This window comes from Melanerpes formicivorus, unplaced genomic scaffold (genome assembly GCF_026170545.1).
Source record: "Melanerpes formicivorus ecotype bairdi unplaced genomic scaffold, bMelFor1.0.p_v2 SCAF_88, whole genome shotgun sequence".
In the NCBI taxonomy this organism is placed as follows: domain Eukaryota; kingdom Metazoa; phylum Chordata; class Aves; order Piciformes; family Picidae; genus Melanerpes; species Melanerpes formicivorus.
The window spans coordinates 2539543-2566473 of NW_027142440.1; the positions used below are offsets into that span (position 1 = coordinate 2539543).

Below are 26931 nucleotides of genomic sequence, written 5' to 3' on the forward strand. Positions count from 1 at the left end.
AGCTCTTTGTAGCCCTCAGTTTCTCAGGAAACACCTTTGGAGCAGTGAGAGTTGTTCCTGGGGACAAAGACTCTCCTGGTCTATAAATGCAGCAGAGGAGAACAATTCACTTGGTAACTTTTGTTGCTTGTTTGGTTTTTTTTCTCCAAAATACTAAAGAGATGCTACAAAACCCTGTAACTAATTGTGCTATAAACTGCAGGCTACGGGGTGATAACAAACAATGTATTGGCTTGGTCCTTGGTGCCTCTGCCTCAGAGCGCTTCAGCAGTGCTCTGTTGGTAGCAGTCACCAAGGAGTTCCCTTCTCAGACCATTTGGAGGGACAAAGCTGGCCAGAGGCTGAGAAGGTAAACCTACAGGTGTCAAATCCTGGCCAGATGAGGTCGGGGGGGTGGTGGTGCCATGAGGGTGAGGGATGGTGATGAGTGCTACCAGCCTCCCCCTGCCCTTGGCAGGGCTGTCCCAGCCACCTGAGCCAGACCCACGTTCCCCACACCACACCACACCCCCCCCAACACCTTTTCTCTTGGTTTCCTTTCTCTTCTGGAGCAAGGGGAAGAGGATTTGGCTCCCAAAGCGCCTGGGAAGGGAGCAGCAGGGTGACCCCCGACTGATCCCATGACACTGGGGCTGCAGGGCTATGCACCAGGCCAGAGCTCAACTGGCTCTGCTCTGTGTGACCAAGAGCACAGTGGTGCTTCTGTGGGGTGCAGACCTGGCCTGGGGGGGTGAGATGGGGCTGGTGGCTCTTTGCTTCACTGCCCACAGCAGCCCCCCTCTGTGACACCAGAAATCACTGAGATGGTTTTGCTGGAGGATGGGCTGGTCTCAGACCCTGCCTCAAGGGGTGAGGATGGTGATCTCCTGAGTCTTAGAAGGAGCAGCAAGAAGGGGGAAGCACAACCCCCTCGGGCTCTCCTCACCCTTTGCCAGCACGATGCCCCGAGGCCTGTTTGCTAACCCAGCCTGAGCTTTGCCACCCACCCTGCCGGGCAGGGCAGAGGTGAGCTGCAAGCCTGCTGTGAGAACGAGACAAAAGACTGAAAAACAGTGAATAAAGTACTCATGAGAGGCTCACCTTCCTGTTAGGGATGTGCACAGAACCAAAGGAGAAACAAGGAACACAACTGGAAATGCAGCTCCAGGCCCCTATTGCTTTGGAGGCTGCCCCCCACCGCTGGCACCTCCCCTGGATGGGGGCGAGGGTCCCTGTGGGGAAGCCTGGCGTGGGTCAGGATGGCACGGTGGGATCTGCCTGCCCTGGGGACACCAGGGCTTGGCACAGGTGGGGGCCTGCCTGCCCTGGGGACACCAGGGCTTGGGTCAGAGCTGCACAAAGCTGGTCACCTGCTGAGCCTGGCACGCGAGGTAGCAGAGGGGTGATCTGCCCAGCAAGGAGCGCCTCGAGATGGTTTGGTGTTGGACTGGCTGGTGGGGAAGGAGAAGGCTTCCCTGGATGAACTGGGGCTGGAGGGGACTCGAAGCGCTGGGGCAGCAGCACCTGGCACCCTGGGGGGATGCAAGGAGCAGGATGGAGGATTTATTGGTTCCCTCCCCCCCGCCATTTCTTGCATTCATCCAGGAATTCCTCCTGGAAACCTGACCCAACCGAGCCAAGACAGAGCCTGTGTGATCTGGCCTCTTGCAGGAGGCTGCTCTGCCCTCTGAGGGGAGGAACCCCAGCTCTGCAGGCTGGGTATCAGCACTCCGTGTGCCCCAGGATCAGAGCCACCCTGGCCATCAGGGCACAGCTGCTGGGCAAGGCCCTTCCAGGGAGCAGGTGGTGGCAGGCAGCAGCAAGCGCTGACCCTGCAGTGCCAGGCCAGGAGCCAGCAAGGATGGACCCAACAGCCAACCTCTGGGCACCACCTCCCCTACCCCCATGCTGTGCAGTGCTTCAGGCACAGCAGAGACACAACCCCCTGGGGACAGCTTCAGCCCCAAGAGATGGAGGATCAGGGTGGGCTCGGGGGTTTAGCTGAGGTCCTTCCTCCAAGCAGCCCAGCCACCCCCTGACCCTCAGCTGGAGGATCAGGGTGGGCTCAGGGATTTAACTGAGGTCCTTCCTCCCTCCAAGCAGCCCAGCCACCCTCTGACCCCCAGCTGGAGGATCAGGGTGGGCTTGGGGGTTTAGTTGAGGTCCTCCCTCCAGGCAGCCCAGCCACCCCTGACCCCCAGCTGGAGGATCAGGGTGGGCTCAGGTATTTAGCTGAGGTCCTCCTTCCAAGCAGCCCAGCCACCCCTGACCCCCAGCTGGAAGATCAGGGTGGGCTCAGGGATTTAGCTGAGGTCCTCCTTCCAGGCAGCTCAGCCACCCCTGACCCCCCCAGCTGGAGGATCAAGGTGGGCTCGGGGGTTTAGCTGAGGTCCTTCCTCCAAGCAGCCCAGCCACCCTCTGACCCTCAGCTGGAGGATCAGGGTGGGCTCGGGGGTTTAGCTGAGGTCCTCCCTCCAGGCAGCTCAGCCACCCACCGGCGGCCACCGCATGCCCCCTGCCCAGCACGGCCCGAGATGCACTGTCCCTAAACGTCACCTCAGGCTGCCAGCGCCGTCCGGGAGCAGCGCCCAAGGCGCTCTGGGCACAGCTCCCGCCGTGGCATCACCTCCCCCCGCAGCGAGCGGCGCCGGGGGGGGGTCGGCCGGGGCCGGGGGTCGGCCGGGGCCGGGGCCGGGGCCGGGGCGGGGGGGCTCACATGATGGTGCAGCGGTTCCTGCGCAGGGCGCCCTGGAAGCGGATGGTGGTGTGGACGTGCTTGCAGCGCGCACAGCCCACGCTCTTGAGCAGCTCGCTGAAGAGCAGCAGGATGTGCCAGTTGTACTTGGCCGAGCACTCGATGTAGCCACACTTCCAGGTCTTCTTCACCAGGTTGGAGACGTTCCAGCGCGGGATCACCCGGCCCCGCTGCAGGTCCCGCTTGTTGCCCACGATGATGATGGGCGTCTCCGAGGTGCCGATCACCCTGGAGGCAGGGCGGGAAGGGTTGGTCCAAAACAGCCCAGCGGGGCAGACACCCCACCCCCCGCATCCCGCACTGCGACCTGTCTCAGGTGCTGAGAGCATTGCCCAAGCCTTAGAATGACAGAGAGGCAGGGGTTAGGTCCAGTCTGGGCTCCCCAGCTCAAGAGAGACAGAGACCTCCAAGGGAGAGCCAGGAGGGTGATTAGGGGACTTGAGCATCTCCCCTGTGAAGAGAGACTGAGAGCTCTGGGGCTGTTTAGTCTGGAGAGGAGAAGGCTGAGAGGGATCTGATCAATGCCTATCAATAGCTGAGGGCTGGGGGTCAGGTGGAGGGGGCCAAGCTCTTGACAGTGATGTGCACACTAGTAAGACAAGAAACAACAGGTTCAAGCTAGAGCATAGATTTCACCTCAACATGAGGAGAAACTTCCTTACAGTGAGGGTGACAGAGCCCTGGAGCAGGCTGCCCAGAGAGGTTGTGGAGTCTCCTCTGGAGACTTTCCAACCCCACCTGGATGCCTTCCTGTGCAGACCGCCCTGGGTGATGCTGCTCTGGCAGGGGGCTTGGACTCAATGACCTTCAATGGTCCCTTCCAACCCCTAACGTCCTATGGCCCTATGATCCTTGTCAACAAGGGCATGCACCATGGAACCATAGAATGGTTTGGGTTGGAAGGGAGCTCCAGAGCTCATCCAGTCCCACCCCCTCTGCAGTCAGCAGGGACATCCTCAACTAGATCAGGTTGCCCACAGCCCTGTCCAGCTTCATCTTGAACATCACCAGGATGGGGACTCAGCCACCTCCCTGGGCAACCTGTTCCAGTGAGGGCATCATGGCAAAGACCTTGTTCCTAAACAGGTCTTCAGCCTGTGCCCTTGTCACGCTTCATGGCCCACTGTACCAGGGATGGTGCCCCTCAGCCACAGCAGGTATCTGCCCAGGGTCCTGCTCTTTCTCCTGCTCTCACATCCAGTTTAACTTCTGAGCTCCCAGCCCTGCAGAGAGCTCTGTCCCAGTCTGCAATCTCTCGTCACTGATGCCAAGAGCAAGGGAGAGCTGGCATGAGTAGTACTGGGTCCAGTTCAAGAGAGACAGGGAACTGCTGGAGAGAGTCCAGCAGAGGCTCTGAAGATGCTGAGGGGCCTGCAGCATCTCTGCAATGAGGAAAGTCTCCTTGTGTGGAGAGCTTCCAACCCCCCCTGGGCATTGTGCTGCTGGGCAGGGTGCTGCGGGTGCCCTGCTGGAGCAGGGAGCTTGGGCTGGGTGATCTCCAGAGGTCCCTTCCAACCCCTCCCTGCTGGGAATCTGGGATGCTGTGACTCTGGGAGCCCCCAGAGGGCTGCAGCCTGTGATGCAGCCATCCCTACCTCGTCTCCAGGATCTGCTGGCGGATGGTTTTGATGTACTCGAAGCTGTCAAAGCAACAGATGTCATAGACCAGGATGTAGGCATGGACGCTCCGGAGCCCCCTGCAACACACGTCCGCCCACTCCTGCAAGGTGCAGAGAGGGATCAATCCTGGCTCAGCCCTGCTGCTGTGCCCACGGGACGCCCAGGGCTGGACACGCCAAGGCTGCTGCTGCACTGCCAGTTCCCAAGGCAGCTGCATGCTCTCTGGCCCCAAAACCCAGCTCCCAGCATCTCGCCTCTGCCCTGCCCCAGCCCGGTGAGGGCTGTGGCTCCCCACCCCCCTAGCCCTTCACTCACCCATCCCCCTCTCTGGAGGCCACTCACCCCCCACCCTCTTTATCCAGAGGAGAGATAATTTGATCTGGCACCCCAGAATGAGGGCCACATCCTGCCTGGGGCCCAGAGCTGAGCCGGGAGCAAGGCTGAATCACCGCCAGCCCAGGATGTAAAGGTTCACCCTCCAGGGCTGCTAATGAGCTGTGATAATTACCTAGGCACCCTGGTTTTGGGGCAGGGCAGGTGAGGAGGGTGCTGAGGGCTAAGCCCTGTGGGGCTGGGGGTGAGGAACCAGCAGCTCTGTGGGTCAGGGGGGGAAGGGGATGGTGAAGCTGTTTGGAGGCGAGGAGCAGCTGCTCAGGGGTGGGGTGTGTGAGAGTGAGATGGGGAGCCAGAGCAGAGGCACTCAGGGGTAGCCTCTCCAGGGCCAGAATTTGGAGCTGTCAGAAATTCATCTTGCTAGGAAGGCTTTGGGATTCCAGGAATAAGAGGATTCTCTCTCCCACCCCCACCCACCCTATCCCCCCCGTACAGGAGGGAACATTTGCTCTGCTTCCAGCCCTCTCCCCAGCCCAGCAGCGGTGCTGGGACCGGCAGCCTGTGCAGGCAGCACTGCAAACCCTCCTGAGCACCACGGGAGAGGAGGAAGCTGCAGCAAGGAGGACAGACGTCACTTCTCCCTGAGCAAAGCCCCTCAGTGCCATGAATCATCCTCTTCTGGGTTCCTCATCAGAGTGAGGTGACACAGGAAGCCCTGGGACCGAAGGGAACCAGGGAGAGGAAAGTTTTGGAGTGCAGGTTGGTCTCCATCGCAGCACAGGAAGGAGCTGGGAGTGAGTGGCACAACACAACCCTGCTACCATCCACAGAGAGGAGCAGGTGGGGTGTAGCTCCTTGGAATCAGAGTGCTGCAGGCAGAGGCAGTGGCTGGGTTACTCTGAGGTTGCTCTGAGGTTACTCTGGGGTTACTCTGAGTCCTGATACAGCTGGGAGCTCAGACAGTCACAGCTATTTCACCATGCTGGGGTGTAGCTTGCTCTGATGCTGTGATGTTGGGATGGTTTTCCCTATTGCAGGGCAGGTTTCCTGGGATGCTCAGGGCTGGAGAAGGGTCACACTGTGCATGCCCAGCTGGTCCTGTGAGGGATGCTGGAGAGCCACCAGCTCCTGCTCATCTCCTGGGATATCCCTGCAGGGATGCTGCTTCTGGCCGCGGAGCAGAGCCCAGCAGTGCTTCCCAGCAGACAGAGCTGATCCCCCACCGTGGTCACAGTATCACAGTATCCTCTCCTTTCCCCTCAGAGCCAGACTCTCTGACCCCCCTTTCCTTTCTTCCCTGGAAACCTCCATCTGTTCCCACCAGCTCCTCTTGTGTGCAGCCAGGCAGGGAGTTAATGGAGCGCACTGGCAGCGGCTGGCAGGGGATTGCCCTTTGCTGCCCCTGACCTTTCCTTCCCTGCTGACCCTGGCTCCTCCTCGAAGCTCCTCCTGGCCCCTGCACTGCTCATTTCCCCTCCTGCCTTACACACATGCAGGAGCTGGGAGCACCACAGGGCCCCTGTCACCCCGTGTCCCCTGGGCACAGGAGCCAAACAGTGACACTGGTTTAAAACAGCAGAGTGTCCAGCTCCCACGGGGGTGTCCCCACCGGTGGCATTGCCCTTTGGCATGGCTGGACACCTCCAGCTCCTTTCCCCCCCAGTGCTGGCACAACTTGTGACCCTGGGCCGGGGCTATGGCATGACCCTTTTTCCCCATTAAGCCCCCCCGAAGCAATTGGCAGCAGTGGCAACGCTTCCCAACCCCACACTGCCTTTTGGGGGAGCACTGGGGAGCACTAGGAGCACTGGGGAGCACTGAGGAGCACTGAGGAGCACTGGGGAACACTGAGGATCATTGGGGAGCACTGAGGATCATTGGGGAGCACTGGGGAGCACTGGGGAGCACTGAGGATCACTGAGGAGCACTGGAGATCACTGGAGAGCACTGAGGAGCACTGGGAGCACTGAGGATCATTGGGGAGCACTGGGGAGCACTGAGGAGCACTGGGGAACACTGAGGAGCACTGGGGAGCACTGGGGAACACTGGAGAGCACTGAGGAGCACTGGAGATCACTGGAGAGCACTGAGGAGCACTGGGAGCACTTAGGATCATTGGGGAGCACTGGGGAACACTGAGGAGCACTGGGGAGCACTGGGGAACACTGGAGAGCACTGAGGAGCACTGGAGATCACTGGAGAGCACTGAGGAGCACTGGGAGCACTGAGGATCATTGGGGAGCACTGGGAGCACTGAGGAGCACTGAGGAGCACTAAGGATCACTGGGGAGCACTGGGAGCACTGAGGAGCGCTGGGAGCACTGAGGAGCACTGGGAGCACTGAGGAGCACTGGGGAGCACTGGGGAGCACTGGGAGCACTGAGGAGCACTGAGGAGCACTGGGAGCACTGATGAGCACTGGGGAGCACTGGGGCTTTGAGGAGGAGCTGGTGGGCTCAGCACTCTGGGGACGAGCCCCAGTAGTGCTGGGGCTGTGACAGCCACCCTGGGAGGGGACAAACAGCCCACCTGGCTCAGGCTGGGGCTGCATTGGGGTCTGGCTCTTCAGGCAGCTCTGCTGTTCCCCTGGCCATGCTCCCCCAGCCCTTTGCTGGTGCTGGCTCTGGCAGCCACGGAGCTGGATCCAGCTGGGGCCATGGGCATCACCAAAGCCATCGTCTTTGCGGTGGGACATCATCCTGCCCGTGCTTGCCACCACTTTAGGTGAAAGAGCTTTCAGAGCCACTTTATCCTGGGCCTGCTCAGCTAGCAGCCACAAGGCTGTGATCCCTCACACTGGCTCCCAGCGAGCAAACCACAACCCAGGGCTGGGGGTGGGGAGTAGCATCCCTCCCGAAGGGCAGAGCTGGAGCACCGCAGGGCCACGCAGCAGAGCCCCACGGAGGTCACCAGAGAGCCACCACCAGCATGGAGGTCCTGTGGCACTGAGCTGGCTGGCTCCTGTGGTTGTAGTTTTAGGTTATGCCTTTAAAATTATTCATGGATCTTGGACAGAAAGCAGTAGAATGTAAACAAATCACAGAACTGTCAGGGCTGGAAGGGAGCTCAAGGCTCAGCCAGCTCCAACCCCCCTGACATGGCCAGGGACACCTCACACCACAGCAGCTTGCTCACAGCCACCTCCAGCCTGGCTGCAAACACCTCCAGGCAGGAGGCTTCCACCACCTCCCTGGGCAACCTGTGCCAGGCTCTCACCACCCTCATGGGGAAGAGCTTCTTCCTGACATCACTACTAAATCACTACTGGGAGTACAAAGGGAAGTGATGATAGTTCTAAACAATCCCAGTGGAGAGGTAGCTACCATGAGATTTAGCTTGCAAAAGGATCTCTCTCTCTCTCTTTTAGCTTCTCCAGCTCTGGCTGATGCTTCTCCAGCTCTGGCTGATGCTTCTCTTGGCTTTTACTGACTTTGGCTGCACTGCTTTGTTGTGGCTGGTAGCAACCCCAACTTCTCTGCTATTTTTCTCTTCTCCCTGTGGTGTACAGGGGGGTAGGGAAGTGTGGTGGCTTTGGGCTATGCCTTTAAAAAGTTCTCACAGGTCTTGGAAGCAGAAAAGTAGCAGAATGTAAATAAATCACTCCTGGGTGTGAAAAAGGGAAGTGATGATAGTTCTAAACAACCCCAGTGGAGAGGTAGCTACCACAAGATCTTGTCCCCCAAACAATTCCTCTTCTCTTCTCCCTTCTTGGCTCTGGGGAGGGAAACTAACTTGCTTCTGCTTGACCTTGGCTGCATTGCTTTGGTATTCACTTCTCTGCTCCTTTCTCTCGTCCCTTCTTTTGTACAGGGGGGTGAGGGGGAGGCAGGGAAGGAGAAGCTGGTAGCTCCCCCTGCTCTTTGACCAGGGTTGGGGTTCTTGTGCTGTTTGTTACTTGTAAATCCCTGTAATTATTGTAAATCCTGGGTAATTGCTACACTTCCATTGCATCCCGTTGTAGACTGTAGCTTTGCCTGCAAACACAGCTTCCATTTGCTTCCAGCTGAGCTGCTCTGGCAAAGGGAATGCTGGAGGGGGAGGGGGGGGAGGATTTCAGCCCACCACGGGAAGGAGGCAGAGAAGGGAGAAACTGTTGCAGCTCCCTTCATCTTTATCACAGTATCACAAAGGTTGGAAGAGACCTCGAGGATCATTGAGTCCAAGCTGTCACCACAGATCTCATGACTAAACCATGGCACCAAGTGCCACATCCAATCCCCTCTGGAACACCTCCAGGGATGGGGACTCCACCACCTCCCTGGGCAGCACATCCCAATGGCCAACAACTCTCTTGGTGAAGAACTTTCTCCTCACCTCAAGCCTAAACTTCCTCTGGCACAGCTTGAGACTGTGTCCTCTTCTTCTGGTGCTGGTTGCTAGAGAGAAGAGACCAACCCCCACCTGGCTACAACCTCCCTTCAGGGAGTTGTAGACAGCAAGAAGGTCTCCCCTGAGCCTCCTCTTCTCCAGGCTAAGCAACCCCAGCTCCCTCAGCCTCTCCTCACAGGGCTGTGCTCCAGACCCCTCCCCAGCTTTCCTGCCCTTCTCTGGACATATTCAAGTGTCCTTCTTAAACTGAGGGGCCCAGAACTGGACACAGGACTCAAGGTGTGGCCTAAGCAGTGCTGAGCACAGGGCACAAGGACTTCCCTGCTCCTGCTGGCCACACTCTTCCTGCTGCAGGCCAGGATGCCCTTGGCCTTCTTGGCCACCTAGGCACACTGCTGGCTCATGTTTAGGCAGCTGTCAATCAGCAACCCCAGGTCCCTCTCTGTTTGGGCCAGGTCCCTTTCTTTGGCCAGGGCTGGGGGTTCTTGTGCTGCTTATCAATTGCCAATACCTGTCAATATTGTAAGTATTGCATATTTTACTTGTAGTTTGTAGTTCTGTTTGTCAATACAGCTTCATCTGCTCCCAGCTGAGCTGCTCTGGCAATGTGAATGGCAGGGGGGTGGTGGTGGTGGAATTTCAACCCACCACAGGAAGGAGGCAGGGAAGGGAGAAGCTGTTGCAGCTGTCCTGGTCTTTGGCCAGGGGGTGGCTCTTGTGCTGTTCATCAACTGCAAATACCTGTCAATAAATATTGTGTGTTTGGTACATAATCATTGCAGCTTGTAGTGCTGCTTGTAAATACAGCTTCATCTGCTCCCACCTGAGCTGCTCTGGCAGAGTGAATGCTGAGGGGGGAAAGGGAAATTGCAACCCACCACAGGAAGGAGGCAGGGAAGGGAGAAGCTATTGCAGCTCCCCTGGTCTTTGGCCAGGGGGTGGCTCTTGTGCTGTTTATCAATTGTAAATACCTGTCAATAAATATTGTGTACTTGGTACACATTCATTGCATTTCATTCCATATGAATAGAATAGAATAGAATAGAATAGAATAGAATAGAATAGAATAGAATAGAATAGAATAGAATAGACCAGGTTGGAAGAGACCTTCAAGACCATTGTGTCCAACCTATCACCCAATACCACCTAAACAACTAACCCATGGCACCAAGCACCCCATCAAATCTCCTCCTGAACACCTCCAGTGATGGTGATTCCACCACCTCCCCAGGCAGCCCATTCCAAAGGGCAATCAATCTCTGTGTATAGCACTTCTTCCTCACCTCCAGCCTAAACCTCCCCTGGTGCAGCCTGAGACTGTGTCCTCTTGTTCTGGTGCTGGCTGCCTGGGAGAAGAGACCAACCTCTGCCTGTCTGCAACCTCCCTTCAGGGAGCTGGAGAGAGCAAGAAGGTCTCCCCTGAGCTTCCTCCTCTCCAGGCTAAGCAACCCCAGCTCCCTCAGCCTCTCCTCACAGGGCTGTGTTCCAAGCCCCTCACCAACTTTGTTGCCCTTCTCTGGACACCTTCCAGCAAGTCAACCTCCTTCCTAAACTGAGGAGCCCAGAACTGGACACAGGACTCAAGGTGTGGCCTAACCAGTGCAGTGTACAGGATGACCTCCCTGCTCCTGTAAACACAGCTTCATCTGCTCCCAGCTGAGCTGCTCTGGCAGAATGAATGCTGAGGGGGGAAATTTCAACCCACCACAGGAAGGAGGCAGGGAAGGGAGAAGCTGTTGCAGCTGTCCTGGTCTTTGGCCAGGGGGTGGCTCTTGTGCTGTTTATCAATTGCAAATACCTGTCAATAAATAGTGTGTGTGTGGTACACATTCATTGCATTTCATTGCATATTTGTAGTCTTGCCTGTAAATACAGCTTCATCTGCTTCCAGCTCAGCTGCTCTGGCAAAGTTAATGTTGGGGGGGGGGCAAATTTCAACAGGAAGGAGGCTTGGTCTGTGGCCAGGGGGTGGTTCTTGTGCTGTTTATCAACCCTAAATACCTGTCAATAAACACTGTGTGTTTGGTACACATTCATTACAGTTTGTAGTTTGGCTTCATCTGCTCCCACCTGAGCTGCTCTGGCAGAGTGACTGTTGGGGGGCAAATTTCCACAGGAAGGAGGCAGGGAGGGAAGAAGTTGTTGCAGCTCCCCTGGTCTTTGGCCAGGGAGGGGATTCTTGTGCTGTTTATCAATTGCAAATACCTGTCAATAAACACTGTGTGTTTGGTACACATTCATTGCAGCTTGTAGTTGTGCTTCCCCTGCTCCCAGCTGAGCTGCTCTGGCAGAGTTAATATTGGGGGGAGGGGGGCAAATTTCAACAGGAAGGAGGCTTAGTCTTTGGCCAGGGGGTGGTTCTTGTGTGGTTTATCAATTGCAAATACCTGTCAATAAACACTGTGTGTTTGGCACACATTCATTGTAGCTTGTAGTTGTGCTTCCCCTGCTCCCAGCTGAGCTGCTCTGGCAGAGTGGCTGTTGGGGGGCAAGTTTCCACAGGGAGGAGGCAGGGAAGGGAGAAGCTGTTGCAGCTCCCCTGGTCTTTGGCCAGGGGTGGTTCTTGTGCTGTTTATCAACCCTAAATACCTGTCAATAAACATTGTGTGTTTGGCACACATTCATTGCACCTTGTAGTTGTGCTTCCCCTGCTCCCAGCTGAGCTGCTCTGGCAGGGTCAGTGGTGGGGTGGGGGCGGGGTGGGGGACTTTCCCTCCCAGCACAGGCGCCTACCTGCAGGGTGTTGACGGGGAAGGCGGTGATGGGGGGGAAGTCCATGATCTGCAGGTCGTGGACGTGGCCGTTCATGACGACGGCAGGCAGGTAGACGCGGCGAGCCGTGGTGGGCACGCAGACCTCGCTGAACTCGTTGTAGAGGAACTGCCGCACTATGGCACTCTTGCCCACGCCCTGGGCTCCCAGCACGGCGATCTTGACCGTCGCCACCATGCCGCCAGGCGCCGGCCGCTGCCCCGGTGCTGCCCCCGCGGTGCCGAGGCTGCATATTCCCACGCAGGGGGCCTCAGCCCCATTCAGGATGCATTTCCCCTCCGGGACGGCAGGTCACTGCAAGGCCAAGGAGAAGCCCATCGGATCCTAGGATCACCCTGGCAGACATCACTGCTGCTTTGGGTGAGGGCTTGCCCGAGCAGGAGTCCGTGGAAGAGAGTCCAGCACAGGGCTCTGCTGAGGGGCCTGGAGCATCTCTCATGTGAGGACAGGCTGAGAGCTGGGGCTGCTTAGCCTGGAGGAGAGGAGGCTGAGAGAGGATCTTAACAATGCTCACAAATACCCAAGGGGTGGGGGTCAGGAAGATGAGGCTAGACTCTTCTCAGTGTCCCCCAGTGACAGGACAAGAGCAGTGGGCATAAGCTTGAACATAGGAAGCTCCATCTGAACATGAGAAGGAACTTTACTGTGAGGCTCCCAGAGCCCTGGAGCAGGCTGCCCAGAGAGGTTGTGGAGTCTCCTTCTCTGGAGACTTTCAGTGCCCACCTGGATGTGTTCCTGTGTGACCTGCCCTGGGTGCCCCTCCTCTGGCAGGGGGGGTGGACAGGATGATCTTTCAAGGTCCCTTCCAACCACAGTACCACAAGACATTAGAGGTTGGAAGGGACCTCAAGAGATCACTGAGTCCAACCCCCCTGCCAGAACAGGGGCAGAACCCAGGGCTGTCTGCACAGGAAGGCATCCAGATGGGGTTGGAAAGGCTCCAAAGAAGGAGACTCCACAACCTCTCTGGGCAGCCTGCTCCAGGGCTCTGTCACCATCACTGTAAAGAAGTTTCTCCTCATGGTGAGGTGAAATCTTCTCTGTTCAAGCTTGAACCTGTTGTTTCTTCTCTTATTAGTGCACACCACTGCCAAGAGCTTGGCCCCCTCCACCTGACACCCAGCCCTCAGCTATTGATAGGCATTGATCAGATCCCTCTCAGCCTTCTCTTTTCCAGACTAAACAGCCCCAGGGCTCTCAGTCTCTCTTCACAGGGGAGATGCTCAAGTCCCCTAATCACCCTCCTGGCTCTCCCTTGGACTCCCTCCAGCAGGTTTCTGTCTCTCTTGAACTGGAGGGCCCAGACTGGACCTAACCCCTACCATTCTGTCAAGGGTTGGGCAATGCTCTCAGCACTGCGAGACCTCAGGGTCCGCCTCAGAGGCTCCCACCCTGCAGAGTGAAGCAGAGCCAGGACTTCACCCCAGGAAGTTCTCTCAGGCACATTTTAGTGCAGGAGGAAGGAGACCTCCGGGAAAGAGACTGTCTGTGGCTCAGGGCTTACCCAGCCCCAGCAGCAGCTAGTTTATGGGGTTGACTCTCAGCACCTGCAGGGACAGTCGCTGGCTGCTCCCTCCTGGTGCTACCCCAAGCCAGAGGGGAATCCATCTTCGATCTGCTTGGACAGCCAGAACTGCCTTCTGCTGGGCGGGGGCAGAGCTCTGTGCGGGAGTGACAGCTTTAATCTTTAATTCCAGGCTGTGAGCACTCTGGCAATTAACTTGATGGAGGCTAATTTCCCAGCCGGCTGACGGCGGGGAGCCCACAAGCCACACGTGCTGAGGCTGGAGGGGCTCCGGGCAGGGCCACACATTTGGGGTCACAGGAGGATGTGGGAGCTGAGTCTGAGGAGCCCAGACACCTGCTGGCACCAGGCTCCTGAGCAAGAGCCGCAATGGCAGCAGCAAGGGTGAGGGCTGGGCCCCACTTTTGCTGGAAAGGAGCTCCTGCTTTATCCCGAAGTGTGGCTGCTTCCACCCTTAAACCATCCCCGGAGCACTGGGAAGCAGCTCCTAAGCTGGCAGAAAGCAGCAGGTTCAACCCACCCTGTCCTGCCTCTTTGCTGGGGGTTATTTGCCCTGGGGAGAGCTCAGCCATGAGACTCCCACAGCTGGCTGCCAGGGCGGTTGAGCTTCCTGCAGCACCCCGAGCAGGGCCATGGCTCACACCATCCTCATCCTCCTCACAGCGGGGCCTGATCCAACCCTGGGCAGCAGGGTGGGTTTGTGTCCATGGCACACTGCGTGGCTGGGACCATGCCTTAGGTTGTTGGCTCTCCTTGGGGACCCACTCACCAAACAGGGGCTGCAGAAACCCCTAGGCTCTGCCCTGCCAGGGGCCTTCCTCCCCCCGTGGAAAGCTGTCACTGCAAGTTCGGGGGGGGGGGGCACTCTGCTGCAGGGACAACCTTGTCCCCACAAACCCTTCCTCCTCGCAGAAGCAATCCCAGGTCCTCTGTGGGGCCAGAGGGTAATGGAGGGGCACGCCTGGAGACCCAGGACCCCTGAGGCTGCCCTGAACTTGGGAGCAGGCTGAGCCCTGCTGTAGCACCCCAAAACCCCTGTGTCCCTGCTGGGATCACACACAGGACTCATGAATGGGGAGAGGTGCCCCATGGGCCCCAGAAATCAGCCGTGCACCCATAAGCATGGAGGCTGACTCCACAGCTCCCAGCTCAGCTCACACTCCTGTGGGAAACTGGGGTGCAGATAAGGGGGGCGCAGCCAGAGTGTCCCTGCGGTGGGGTGGGAGAGGAGGGACGAGTCAAGGTGGCCCCGCGGTGGGGTGGCAGAGTAGGGAGGGGTGCAGCGGGGGGGCTCCGGGCGCTGGGCGCAGGACAGGGCTCGGCGGGTCGCGGGGCCGAGTGGGGGTTGCAGAGCGGCCCCAAGAAGGAAGCCCCAGCCCCGAGGCCCCCAGCGCGACCTGGGGGACCCCGCCGCCACCCGCCCCCGTCCCTCGCCTCTCTGGGGACAGCCGGAGGAGCCAGCTGGGACCCTCCGGCTTCGTAGGGCTGGGCCGGATACGGCACCCTGCTTCCCGCCCCGACCCTCCCGGGGGATGCTCTCACGGCGGCGGGCAGCGCAGCGGCACCGGCACCGGCCCGCGGCGGGAGGGTGCTGGGGCTGGAGGAGGTCGGGGATACAGGGGAAGAGGGACCACACGGTGGGGGACACGAGGAGCTGGGGGCACCGACGCTCAACTTTCGCTGGAAACCATCCCCCCCCCCCCCTCCGGCCCCGCTGCCCCGATTTCCAACCCCTCCACCCCGGCCCTGCCCAGCGGCAACTTTACCCCCGCCGTGCTCCCCCTGCAACCCCGCCCCAGCCCCGTACCTTGCAGCAGCAGCAGCCCGGGCCGGCGGAACCCCGGCGGGCGGTGGAGCCATGCGGCGAGCCCGGTGCGGGGCGGGCGGCCCCGCTGCAGAGCCCCGGCCCGGCCCCCGCCCGGCGCCGCTATACCGAGGGGCCGGGCGGCGGCGGCGGGGGAGACCGGGCGGGGAGGGCGACCGCCGCTGGGTAACAAAAATCCGGCTGGGGCACGGCGGAGAGGGGGCAGGCGGTGCCCGGGGGTGGATAGAGGCAGCTCCCGGGGAAGGATGCGGGGAATGCCCGGGCGTGAAGCGGACCGTGGCCGGGGAGGGCGGCAGGCAGCGTGCTCAGGCGGGGGTGCAGGCAGGGATGCCCGGGGAGGGATGCAGGCAGTGCCCGGGGATGGAAGCAGGCAGCAGCCGAGAAAGCAGGCAGGCAATGCCCGGAGCGAGTCGGAGGAAGCCAGGAGGGACACCAGCTTCCCCCAGGGCTCTGGGGAGGTGCCGATGAGAAAAGACCCTCCCATGTCTCCCCTGCAGCGTGCTGGGTGCAACACCATCACCCCTTCCCTGCCCAGCACCCAACAGCACCCGTGCCCTCATGCCCACCCCATGGGAGCCCCGTGAGGCCAGACTCCTTTGGGGAACGAGGGTAGGACCCCTCCGCGGGAGCCTTTCCTTCCTCTGACACTGCTGCCGGCGTCTTCCCGGGCACCCTTCACCCCCTTGCTGTGCCAGCCCCTGGTTTAGCCGGCAGAGCTGGGGCTTTCCCTGTGCCCACTGACACCGGGGGATGCTCTCGGCTCATACTGCTGCCAGAGCCCACCAAGAGAGGCAGTGGCTGCATTTTTGTGACACCCCACACTGAGCATTTACCTGTGCACTGGAGAGCGAGGAAGATGCTGGCCACACTTCTGGAGAGCCTGGTCCAGGTCCCTGTGATATGCTGCTGGTGGACACCCCCTCCCCCCACCTCTCTGCCCCTTGAAGCAGACCCTGAATGCCACTGCAGGTCAGTGACACCAGTGAACAACTGGGGGATGCCCATGGCTCAGGCTGCCCCCACACAGGCTTGGCTGAGCCCAAACAGCAACCACGGCATGGTCGTGCTCCCCCCAGCAGCAGCAGCACCTTTGGCTGGGTCAATCATCATCTCCTGGGGCTCCTCCCCGGGATGAGGAGGGGGTACAAGTGGAAACACATTTCCTAGGGGAAAGGGGGACGACAGGCACGGCTCCAAGGCTCAAGGAGACAACAGCAGCTGGCAGAACGTGGGACACCCTTCTGTGCCTCGCTGCACCAAGGCTGGGGCCGAGCAGCGCCAGGCAAAGGGGGTCAGAGCCCCTCCTCTGTGTCTCACGTCCCACCCAGGCTGTCAGAGATCCGGGGCTCATTTTCCTGCAGAGCTGCTTGCAGCCAGAGAAACCCTGAGGCGGTCTGGGGGTCCTCAGCAGCGCTCGATGCTGCTCTGCTCACACAGTCCCCAGCTCCCCTTCCCTCTCTGCCACCGCGCAGCCCTGAGCCCTGGAATGTTTCTGGGCGAGGGCAGGGATCGGGCTGCACATGAACCTCCTGCACAATCCAGGCTCCAGCCCCGGGGCTATTTTTAGCAGCTCCCTCCGAGATGCTCTGCACTTGCAGTTTTATTTGTGAAATTTAATATAGGAGGGAGGGGGGAGGGGAGCGGGGCTGGAGCCTGGCACGTCCCCACTGCCTGGGAGGCTCATCCCCGCCTCGGCGACAGCAGAGCCGCGCAGACCCCAAATCATCTGTCACAGCTCCGTGTCCCGGCAGGCAGGGGACAGCCAGAGCTGACGCCTCGGGAGGCTGCAGTCATAGCCTCCAAAACCCTCAGCCACGTCCCTGCCTCTCCCTGTGCCTCCCTGCTGGCACACACAGTGTGAGGCTGCCGGCAGCAGCAGGGATCTTGGGGAGCCCAGCCGGCAGGGCAGAGCTGGCCCCATCTCCAGCCAGGGCAGCAGGGAGTGAGCCAGGAGGTCCCTGTGCACGGCCTCAGGAAGGGGGAAGGCTCTGGGCGACATCCACCCGCGGGGCAGCTCCCAGCCCAGGGAGGGTCCCCAGAGCTGCCAGCAGCGGGGGCTGAGGGTGCTAATGAAGCACACCCAGCCGGCAGGGTACAGCACGGCCTGGGGCTGCCGTGACCGCGGCGCCGGGGTGGGACTGTGCCTGCACCCCCAGGGCAGCAGGGAAGACCAATTTCTGCCCCAAGAGCAGAACAGGGGAGGAAGGGAGGGAGGGAGGAACCTTTTGCTTTGCCCCTGGACAGCAGCTGGCACAGCAGAGCCCTGAGTGTCCTGCTGCAGCTTTTGCTCCTGTGTTAGGCCAAATGCTGCCCCAGGCTCACCCTCAGCACCACGACAGGAGCAGACCCACAGTGGGGGATTCCCATCCCACCCCCACTGCCCAGGCATGCAGCTCAGCCCAGGCACACCAGGGAGCATGGAAGGAACAGGACAGCACACCAGTGACCCCCAGCCAGCCTGGCACTGTGGTGCTTGGCACACAAACCTGCTTCTGCCACCAACACATCCCAGTGCACAGCACCACGGGCTGCTGCAGTCCCTGCCACCCCAGGCCATCACAGGGTGCAAGTCACTTGAGCTCTAAGCACCACTAGTCCAGGGCTGGGCAGGGGTGAGGGCAAAAGCTGCTGTGCCCCAGAGCTGCACCTCACAAAGCTGCTCAGCTCTGTCTCTACATTTCTGGCTGCTTGGAGGGCTACATTTGGGGCTGCCTGAGCTTGGTCCAGTACTGAGGTTTTACATCCCAAACCACCCTGTCCCAGACAGGGCCAGTGAGGACAAAGCCCTCTGGAAAATGCCAGCCCCAGTTCAGAGCAATCCAAAGTCATCAGCAGCTCCTAGGACTCGATCATTGTGCTGCAGGGGAAGCAGGGCAGGCTGCAGGGGAAGGAGAGCAGGCTGCAGGGGAAGGAGGGCAGGCTGCAGGGGAAGCAGGGCAGGCTGCAGGGGAAGGAGAGCAGGCTGCAGGGGAAGGAGGGCAGGCTGCAGGGGAAGGAGGGCAGGCTGCAGGGGAAGGAGAGCAGGCTGCAGGGGAAGGAGAGCAGGCTGCAGGGGAAGGAGGGCAGGCTGCAGGGGAAGGAGGGCAGGCTGCAGGGGAAGGAGAGCAGGCTGCAGGGGAAGCAGGGCAGGCTGCAGGGGAAGGAGAGCAGGCTGCAGGGGAAGCAGGGCAGGCTGCAGGGGAAGCAGGGCAGGCTGCAGGGGAAGGAGAGCAGGCTGCAGGGGAAGGAGAGCAGGCTGCAGGGGAAGCAGGGCAGGCTGCAGGGGAAGGAGGGCAGGCTGCAGGGGAAGGAGAGCAGGCTGCAGGGGAAGGAGGGCAGGCTGCAGGGGAAGGAGGGCAGGCTGCAGGGGAAGGAGAGCAGGCTGCAGGGGAAGCAGGGCAGGCTGCAGGGGAAGCAGGGCAGGCTGCAGGGGAAGCAGGGCAGGCTGCAGGGGAAGGAGAGCAGGCTGCAGGGGAAGGAGGGCAGGCTGCAGGGGAAGGAGGGCAGGCTGCAGGGGAAGGAGAGCAGGCTGCAGGGGAAGGAGGGCAGGCTGCAGGGGAAGGAGAGCAGGCTGCAGGGGAAGGAGGGCAGGCTGCAGGGGAAGGAGAGCAGGCTGCAGGGGAAGCAGGGCAGGCTGCAGGGGAAGGAGAGCAGGCTGCAGGGGAAGGAGAGCAGGCTGCAGGGGAAGCAGGGCAGGCTGCAGGGGAAGGAGAGCAGGCTGCAGGGGAAGCAGGGCAGGCTGCAGGGGAAGGAGAGCAGGCTGCAGGGGAAGGAGAGCAGGCTGCAGGGGAAGGAGAGCAGGCTGCAGGGGAAGCAGGGCAGGCTGCAGGGGAAGCAGGGCACACTGCACAGCCCACCTGGGGCCCAGAAAGGCCTAACCACCTCTGTCCATCTTCTGCTCCTCAGCAGAGGCTGTCCTTGCTGAGCTGCCAGTGCCTCCTGCAAGCTGTGCCCTTTTCCTGCTGCCCTTCAAGAAGAGAGCAGAGCCAGAGGCTGAGGACTGAGGACTTTCTCTGCCTGCTCACCCCACAAGCCTCTGTCACAGGGGGGTCTCTGCTGCAGCGGTGCCTGGTGGGAAGAGGCTGAAAGGCTCCCGGTGAGCAGCCAGCCTCTGCCCCACCAAATCCAGGCCTCAGCCCTGCCTGCTCCCACGGGCAGGGCCGAGAGCAGGGGGAACCAGACGTTCTCCCCAGCCCCACAGAGGCAGAGGCAGCCAGAGCATGATGGCAATGACTTTATTGAGACGGAGGCAGGTGAGGCCTGAAGAGCAACACAGCCACTTGGCGAACAGCGGAGCGGGCGGCGCGGGGAGGGCGAGGTGGCACCGAGCCAGCCCAGGCTCTGCCCTGCAGCGCGGGCACAGCCCTGCCCAGAAAGCTGGGCAGCAATCTGGCAGGGGAAGGGGGTGCTCTGTGCCCCCTCCCATCAAAGTCACACTGGCTCCTCAGCAGAAGAGGCTGACCCTCCGCCATCTCCTCCTGCCCCCAGGCCGCATCCTGCCCAGCGCCCCTGGCGCTCCCTTAATGGCTCTGGTAATGATTTGTGCAGGGCACCCGCAGGGCCTGGAGCAAAATCACCTCCCAGCATACGTGGGCAGGGCTCCAGGGCTGCACTGCTCCAGCTCTGCTCCACTTTTCCCCCAGCCAGAGCACAGGGCTTCCCATGCAGGGACATCACCTCCCTCAGAGTCCTGCAGCTCCCAGGCCCTGCTGGGATGCTTCCAGGGCACTGTGAGCTTTTCCCAGCCCTGGCTTTTGAGCTGCAGACAGCACCAAAGCCCTGGTGAACCATCTCCCACTCTAAAGCACTGACTGACTTGGAATGTGGCATCTGAAATGACAACATGGGGGCTGCTATGCACAAGAGCTCTGCTTGCTGGGGAGGAGATGGCATCAGCATGCTGGGGAGGGTGAAGCCAGTCTGGGTGCTGGCTTGGTTCAAGCAGGACAAGCTATGGATGGAGCAAGGACAGGCAAGAGGCTGTGCTGCCACTGCTGGTGCCACAGCACTCAGTGGTTGCAATGAGGCAAGCCCAGAGTGGAAAGGGAAGCAGGGAAACAGGCCTGGCCCTGGGAACAGGCTGGTGCTGGTGCTGGTGCTGCTCGGGCCAGGGGGTGAGCACAGGAACCTGGCTGGCCTGTCCCTGTGTGCCCACGGGCACAGAGCTGCAACCACAAGAGATGCTTCCATCATCTGCTCAACTCAGCGCTGTCAGGACCTTCATGAAGGCCCCCAGGCATGCAGGGTGCAGGCACCAGCAATCCCCAACCACCTCCCATCACCCCACAGCCTGGGTTTTGGGGGACAACAAGGGGTCAGGGAGAGCCACTCCCCTCCCTGTGGTACCCTGGGGTGCTGCCAGCAGCAGCTCCTTTCCCATCGGGGCAGGGCTGATGTCTCTGGCCCTAGGGGGAAAGCAGCACTGCCAAGCCAGAGCCTTGGGGATGCTGGGTGAAGGTGGCACAGCTGAGGGGATGGTGGAGAAGGCAGTTTGGCAGGGGACAAACAAGAGGAGGGGCTGCAGGCAGGTGAGGATGCAGAGCCCATACCTGGAGCCCTCTGCCCGGAGCGTGGGCTCCCTGCCTTCATTTCATCCACCACTGCCCCACTGCCAATCCGGGGCTGCAGCTCCTCCCCACGCAGCAGCAGCAGCAGCCTTGCTTCACGAATCAGCAGCTAATGAGCCAGGGAGATGGTTGGAGTGACAACACCACCCAGGAGGAGCAGAGCTGAGTCTGCCAGCACGAGTGGAACAAACCCCCGCCGCCTCTTTAGGGCTCCATCCGCCTCCACAGCCCCAGCTGATGGGCTCTGCTCCTCCTTCCCCGAGGCCCTGCTCGCCCTGCCAGAGCCCAAAAGTCCCTGGGGGTGGGGGGTGGGGAGGGAGAGGGCTCCCAGCACTTGCTTGGAATCACCTTCTTCCCTCGGAGCCAGTAGAGACAAAAGCCCAACACAAACCAACAAGTCAGAGTATCAAAAGCTCAGCTGGAGTGCAGGGCGATGTGTTGGACACTCTTGCCTTGTTTTAATGAGCTGAGAGGTGCTTGGAGCTTGGGCTGTCTCCAGGGAGCAGTATCTTACAAAACCCTAACTACACCTAAAGCCATTTAGAAAACACTGAACATTGGCACAGAATGGGAGAAGCCCACGAGGACGGACGGTGAGGTGAGAGGGGAGGAAGGGGCTGAAGCAGTGGTTCCAAACTCCATCGGACGCTAAAAATACCAAGGGGGGGAGGGGGGTGGGGGGCGGGGTATTGTTCCCTACCATCGTTAGCACGTGGACACTAATTGCTACCTGTGTTTACTCAGTGCCTCTTGACTGCAAACCCTACACACCAATGCAGCTGCTTCCAGTTTCGAGTGCGTTTCCCCTGCCCCCCCCGAGCCAGTGGGGAAGGAGGGGCTGGGGACCCCCTTCTCCCCCCTCCTCCTGCAGGGTGAGGCACAGGCTGAGCTCCTGTTAGTTCTTCAGGATGGCATCGTAGGCCTGGTAGATGTACTGGGACACTTCGGGAGCACGGCACTTCAGGGAGAGCTGTGGGGGGAGGAGAGGAGAGAGGAGGTCAGAGGGGGGGCGGGGGAGGTGCAGGGCGAGGCAGGAGCTCCTCAGCCTCCCCACAGGCTGAGCTACAGAGCGGCCTGGACAGCTCATGGGCCTGGCTGATGGACACAAGTCCTGGGAGGAACAGCTGAGGGACAACCAGTGCAACCAGCAGCAGAACAAGAGGACACAGTCTCAAGCTGTGCCAGGGGTGGTTTAGGCTGGAGGTGAGGAGAAAGTTCTTCACAGAGAGAGTTGTTAGCCACTGGGATGTGCTGCCCAGGGAGGTGGTGGAGTCCCCATCCCTGGAGGTGTTCAAGATGTGGCACTTGGAGCCATGGTTCAGTTGTCAGGAGGTGTTGGGTGTTAGGTAGTAGGTTGGACTTGATGATCTCTGAGGTCTTTTCCAACCAGGTTGATTCTCTGATGCTATGACTCGGGATTGCTCAGCCTGGAGGAAAGGAGGCTGAGGGGAGGCCTCACTGCTCCCTACAGCTCCCTGAAAGGAGGCTGGAGCCAGGTGGGGGTTGGGCTCTGCTCACATGCAATAAGTGACAGGACAAGAGGAGATGGCCTCAAGCTGTGCCAGGGAGGTTCAGGTTAGACATCAGGAAGAAGGTCTTCCCAGCAAGGGCTCTCAGGCACAGGCCCAGGCTGCCCAGGGAGCTGGTGGAGCCACCTGGATGTGGTGCTGAGGGCTGTGGTGCAGTGGCTGAGCAGCAGTGCTGGGGCTGTGAGCTCTGGGGGAGTGCTTGGGCTGGCTGAGCTCAGAGGTCTCTTCCACCCCAGCAGCTCCATGATCTGGGTACCAGACAAGCTGGTCTCCACTGCAGGAATGTGGCTGGGCATCAGCTCCTCCTTGGGAGAGGGGGAAGGGCACCCTGGCAGCACTCCCTCACTAATGTCTCCTGGCTTCCTCTCTGGGTAACCTTGGCAGTACCTGCTGACTGCTGAGCGGGCACCGTCCCAGCTCACTGCCAACACAGCAGTGTGAGTCCTCAGCAGTGTCATTCTGGGGGCTCTCACTTTGTCCAGCCCTCCCCCCCAGTCCCTCCAGCAGGATCTGCCCAAGCCCAGCAGGCCCCAGAGCGAGGGGAGCCAGAGGGCAGCCCCACACCCACCGTGTAGTTGGGGTTCCCCGGCTGGATGCGGAGCTCGGCCAGGATCCAGATGCCATTGGTGAGCTTCAGGGACTGGTAGAGCATGTCCTGGCCCTCCACATTCCTCTTTGCAATGGTGTAGACATTGTTGTTCTGCAGCTTGCTGGAGACAGTGTCTTTGGAGAGAGGGAAGAGAAACCACACCAGTTAACTCAGACTCCTCATCTGCAGGGACAGCAGAGCCCAGAGCAGCCTGCCCAGGATGCACATGCCACTGACTTCTGTCCCTGGGGACATGAGGAGACAAAGCTTCCTGGGCCCAACTCATTCCTGCTGGGCTGTGATGCCTCCTGAGGTGTCTGTCCGTCTTGCAGGGCTTCCACTCTGCCCTGCATCACTCAGGACTCTCTGCCACAGTCTGCAGCTCAGAGAGGAAGAGAACTTTGCTTTCTCTCTACCCGCAACAAGCCCCAGGCAGGCTAACAGAAGATGAAGGTGGAGAAGAACAAAGATCCCTGAGTGAAGCTCAGTCCTGTCCCAGCCATGACAGTCCCCTCCACAGCTCCCTGCTGCTTCAGCCCCATGCCATGCACAGACACTTCTGTCCTACAAGGCAGAAGAAATCCTTTCCTTTTTGAAGCAATCCCTTGGAAGGGTGAAGCCCCCCCAGCCATCAGGGCTGTGCTGTGCTAACACCCTGCACCACCTCAGTGCTCACAGCAGATGTGGGACCTCCCCTGCAGACCTGCATGGCTGGGAACAGGACACCTGCTGCTTCTGAGGCACCCCTCAAAGAAACCAGAGGCAGAAGACAAAACCCCAAACCAGCAGCCTCTGGGGACCAAGGGGTTTCTCAGCACAGCACAAAGCAACCCCCAAAGCTTTGGGTGCCAGTGAAGGGGGCACACTGACACTGTGGGGGGAAGGCTCAGGCTGGAGGACTCGACACCCAACAAGCCAATTCCCACTCCTGGTGCCCAGCAGGTGCTGCAAAGCTCTCTGGCAGGGCTGTGTGGAACACTCTGTCTAGGAGGGACCATTATCAGCAGGTTGGGCACTTCTGACAGAAAGCAAGAGAGAGAAGTGGCCTTCAACCACTTTGCACTGAAAGGCAGGAGAGTGGCAACCTGGGAGCCCTGCCAAGGAGCAGGACAGCAGCGGAGAAGGGGCACAAAGCAACTGCCCAACTCCAACCCAGCCCTGCGGCCACCAGCACCAGTGCTGGGGCTGAGAATGGGCACCAGCCTGTGCTGGTGCATGGAGGGGGATCAGAGAGGGCAGAAGCAGGGAAGAAAGGGCCCCACAACCCTGAGGCAGAGCCTGGGACCTGCTGCCAGCCTGCAGGGCAGCAGTGAAGCCAGGAGCACGGACAGCCTGGACCCCTTTGGTGCCCAGGCTTCGGAGCGGCTGCGAGCAGGTCGAGGAGGGTTCAGGCATGCAGCTACCCAGACACACTCAGATTTAGGTTTCCTCTCTTCCCCAGTTACTATGGCAACTGCAGATATAAGGAACTAATGAGATCCTTTGCTTAAACCCCCTCATGCTGTCTCCTTCCCCCACCTCTACACAACAAACCCACCCAGAGCAGGGACATGGGCGAGGCGGAGCTGTCCCCTGCTTGCAGGGAGCACAGCTGGGAGGGCCCCACGCTGGAGGGACACCCAAACTCCCACCTCCTCATGCCCTCCAGCCAGCAAGAGCAGCCCCAGGGCTCTTTGAAGGCACAGCCTTCAACTTGAACCTGCCCCAGAGGGTGCATCCTGGGCTGCAAGGGACCTTGGTGTCACCCTAGGCTTGTTGGCCCTGTTCTGATGTGGTTAAACCTCACTGCTCAGAAGTCCCTCTGGACACACAGCCTGAGGGGGAACTGCTGGCAAGGGCTTGAGACTATCTCCATCAATCTTTGTACCTGCTGGCAGCTCTGCCTCTCACTCTGAGAAAGACACTGAGGGGCTGGAGCAGAGCCAGAGAAGAGCAACAGAGCTGGGGAAGGGTCTGGAGAAGAGGGCTGGGGAGGAGCAGCTGAGGGAGCTGGGGGTGTTGAGCCTGGAGCAGAGGAGGCTGAGGGAGACCTCATTGCTCTCTGCAGCTCCCTGAGAGGAGCCTGGAGTGAGGTGGGGGTTGGGCTCTGCTCCCAAGTAACAAGCACCAGGAAAAGAGGAAATGGCCTCAAGTTGCCCCAGGGGAGGTTTAGGTTGGACATGAGGAACAATTTCTTCCCCTTGAGGGTTGTCCAGGCCTGTTCCAGGCTGCCCAGGGCAATGGAGGTGGAGTCCCCATGCCTGTAGGGGTTTCCAAGCCGTGAAGATGTGGTGCTGAGGGCCATGGCTGAGTGGTGCCCTGGCAGTGCTGGGCTCAGGGCTGGACTCTATGATCTGAAAAGTCTCTTCCAACCAAAACAATTCCACGAATCTGTGCTGTCAGGGAAGCTGGGTGCAGGGCTGGGAGCCAGGCTGGAAGCAGGCAGCTGCAATATTGCCAGCTGTGGGGCTGCCATCCCACCAGAGAGGAGGGGACTGCTCCTGCTGCCCAGGAGCTGTGCTGCAGGGGCACAGTGGGCAAGATGAGGCCACAGGGGGTGAGATGGGGCCACAGAGCAGCTGCTCTTACCCCAAAGCCTCCAGCCACGTGATGGCATCTCCTGCAGGGGGGCAGATCTCTGAGCAGGGATGTTGGGAGAGAGAAACTGAGGCAGGGCACCTCCAAGGAAAGTCTTTTTTCCACCTCCCTTCTCTGACCTCAGTTGTCCTCTGCAGAGTGCAGGACTCCCCACCCAGGCGTGCCCTGCCTCGCCCACACAGCCAGGGCAGTCCCAGCAGCCTGGGCTGCAGCTGCTCAGCTCCCCTGCCCCCTCCCTCAGCACAGAGCTGGGACTGGTGAGATCCTGCCCCCTCCCTGCAGGTAGCAGCAGCTCCCCTCGCTCCTGTGCCTGGATTTTGGATGGAGATTGGGCAGGGTTGCTAAGCAACGGTGCCAGGCTGTGCGGGGCTGAAGGCAGCGCCGTTAATGCCATGTGACAGCACAGCCTCTCAGCTAAAGTAACCCAGAAAGGCAGAAAGCTGCTGAGCCCAGCTCCAGACAGGCCTGATGGCTTCTGGGTGGGAGCTCAGCACCCAGCAATACCCTGGGCACTGCAGGAGCTGGCTGCACACACCTGGCCCTGGTGTGGTTAGTAGGTCAAGAGAGGTTGTCCTCCCCCTCAGCTCTGCCCTGCTGAGGCCACAGCTGGAATATTGTGTCCAGCTCTGGGCCACTCAGGTCAAGAAGGACCTCAGGGAACTGCTTGACAGAGTCCAGCTTAGAGCCACAAAGCTCCTGCAGGCAGTGGCACATCTCCCTGTGAAGCCAGGCTGAGGGAGCTGGGGCTGAGGGCTGCCTGTGGGCTGCCCTCATTGCTGGGGATCAAGATGTGCAGGGCTGGAGCCAGGCTCTGCTCAGGGATGGCCAAGGACAGCACAAGGGGCACTGGGGGCAAGCTGGAGCAGAGGAGGTGAACAGGAGGGAAAACTTTGTCCCTGTGAGGGTGGCAGAGCCCTGGAGCAGGCTGCCCAGAGAGGTTGTGGAGTCTCCTCTGGAGCCTTTCCAAAGCCCTCTGGCTGTGTTCCTGTGTGAGCTGCCCTGGGTGCCCCTGCTCTGGCAGGGGGCTTGGACTGGATGATCTCCAGAGCTCCCTTCCAACCCCTAATGTTCTGTGACTCTGTGACTGCAAACCAGAGCCACAGAGTTCTCCACCAGGATGGCACAGCCTGCTCTGACCCTGCCAAGCACCAGGGCTGCTTCTTTTGGTGCTTATCCTCCAAACTCCCCCAAAGCACAGAGGAAGAACACAAAGAGATTTGCCAAGCACCAAGGCCAGGGCAGCCTCTGCCACCAGTCCACCTCTCAGGGCTGGGTTTGTGGAGTTTGTTTTCCTTTGCTTTTGCTTTTTAAGCAGAGATCTTTAGCTTACTCCAGTCCAACAACTAAAGAGCACAACAGGAAACACAGGCAGGCAGGGAAGAGCAGCTGGACAAAACCTCCTGCCTTGCACTGAACCAACCCAATCCTCCTCAACAGCACTTTCCCTCTGGCTACAGCAAAGGACATGCTCAGATCTCTGGCAGTCCAGATTAAGAACTTCACTTCCAAGCTCACACAACCAAGAGGAGCAACTGGCAACAAAGGTCACACT

The 26931-nt window shown here is 60.0% G+C and overlaps 2 protein-coding genes across 5 annotated transcripts in view; both read right to left on the minus strand.

Moving 5' to 3' along the window:
- Nucleotides 1-106: 106 nt before the first annotated feature.
- RASL10B (RAS like family 10 member B) lies at nucleotides 107-16306 on the minus strand. The gene is made up of 4 exons (XM_068165382.1): nucleotides 15972-16306; nucleotides 11750-12082; nucleotides 4330-4454; nucleotides 107-2962 (listed from the first exon to the last, which is right to left on the minus strand). The coding sequence occupies exons 2-4, from the start codon at nucleotides 11963-11965 to the stop codon at nucleotides 2692-2694; spliced, it is 612 nt and encodes a 203-aa protein (XP_068021483.1). The 5' UTR covers nucleotides 11966-12082; nucleotides 15972-16306; the 3' UTR covers nucleotides 107-2691.
- A 3030-nt stretch (nucleotides 16307-19336) lies between these two features.
- Nucleotides 19337-26931, minus strand: part of AP2B1 (adaptor related protein complex 2 subunit beta 1) — a 104837-nt gene continuing 97242 nt past the window's right edge. For all 4 annotated transcript variants that reach the window (XM_068165392.1, XM_068165394.1, XM_068165393.1 and 1 more), the window contains 2 exons: nucleotides 22782-22936; nucleotides 19337-21654 (listed from right to left, as the gene is read on the minus strand). In XM_068165392.1, the coding sequence (XP_068021493.1) occupies nucleotides 21580-21654; nucleotides 22782-22936 (230 nt within the window). In that variant the 3' untranslated portion in view covers nucleotides 19337-21579. The remainder of the gene's footprint in view (nucleotides 21655-22781; nucleotides 22937-26931) is intronic.

What these genes read in the sequence shown, in the direction of transcription:
- RASL10B (XM_068165382.1), bottom strand. Translation starts at nt 11,965, where the DNA reads ATGGTGGCGACGGTCAAGATCGCCGTGCTGGGAGCCCAGGGCGTGGGC. An exon ending in TCCCCGTCAACACCCTGCAG is followed by an intron (nt 4,455 to 11,749) that starts GTAGGCGCCTGT and finishes TGCACCTTGCAG; the next exon opens with GAGTGGGCGGACGTGTGTTG. An exon ending in CAGCAGATCCTGGAGACGAG is followed by an intron (nt 2,963 to 4,329) that starts GTAGGGATGGCT and finishes CCCTGCCTCCAG; the next exon opens with GGTGATCGGCACCTCGGAGA.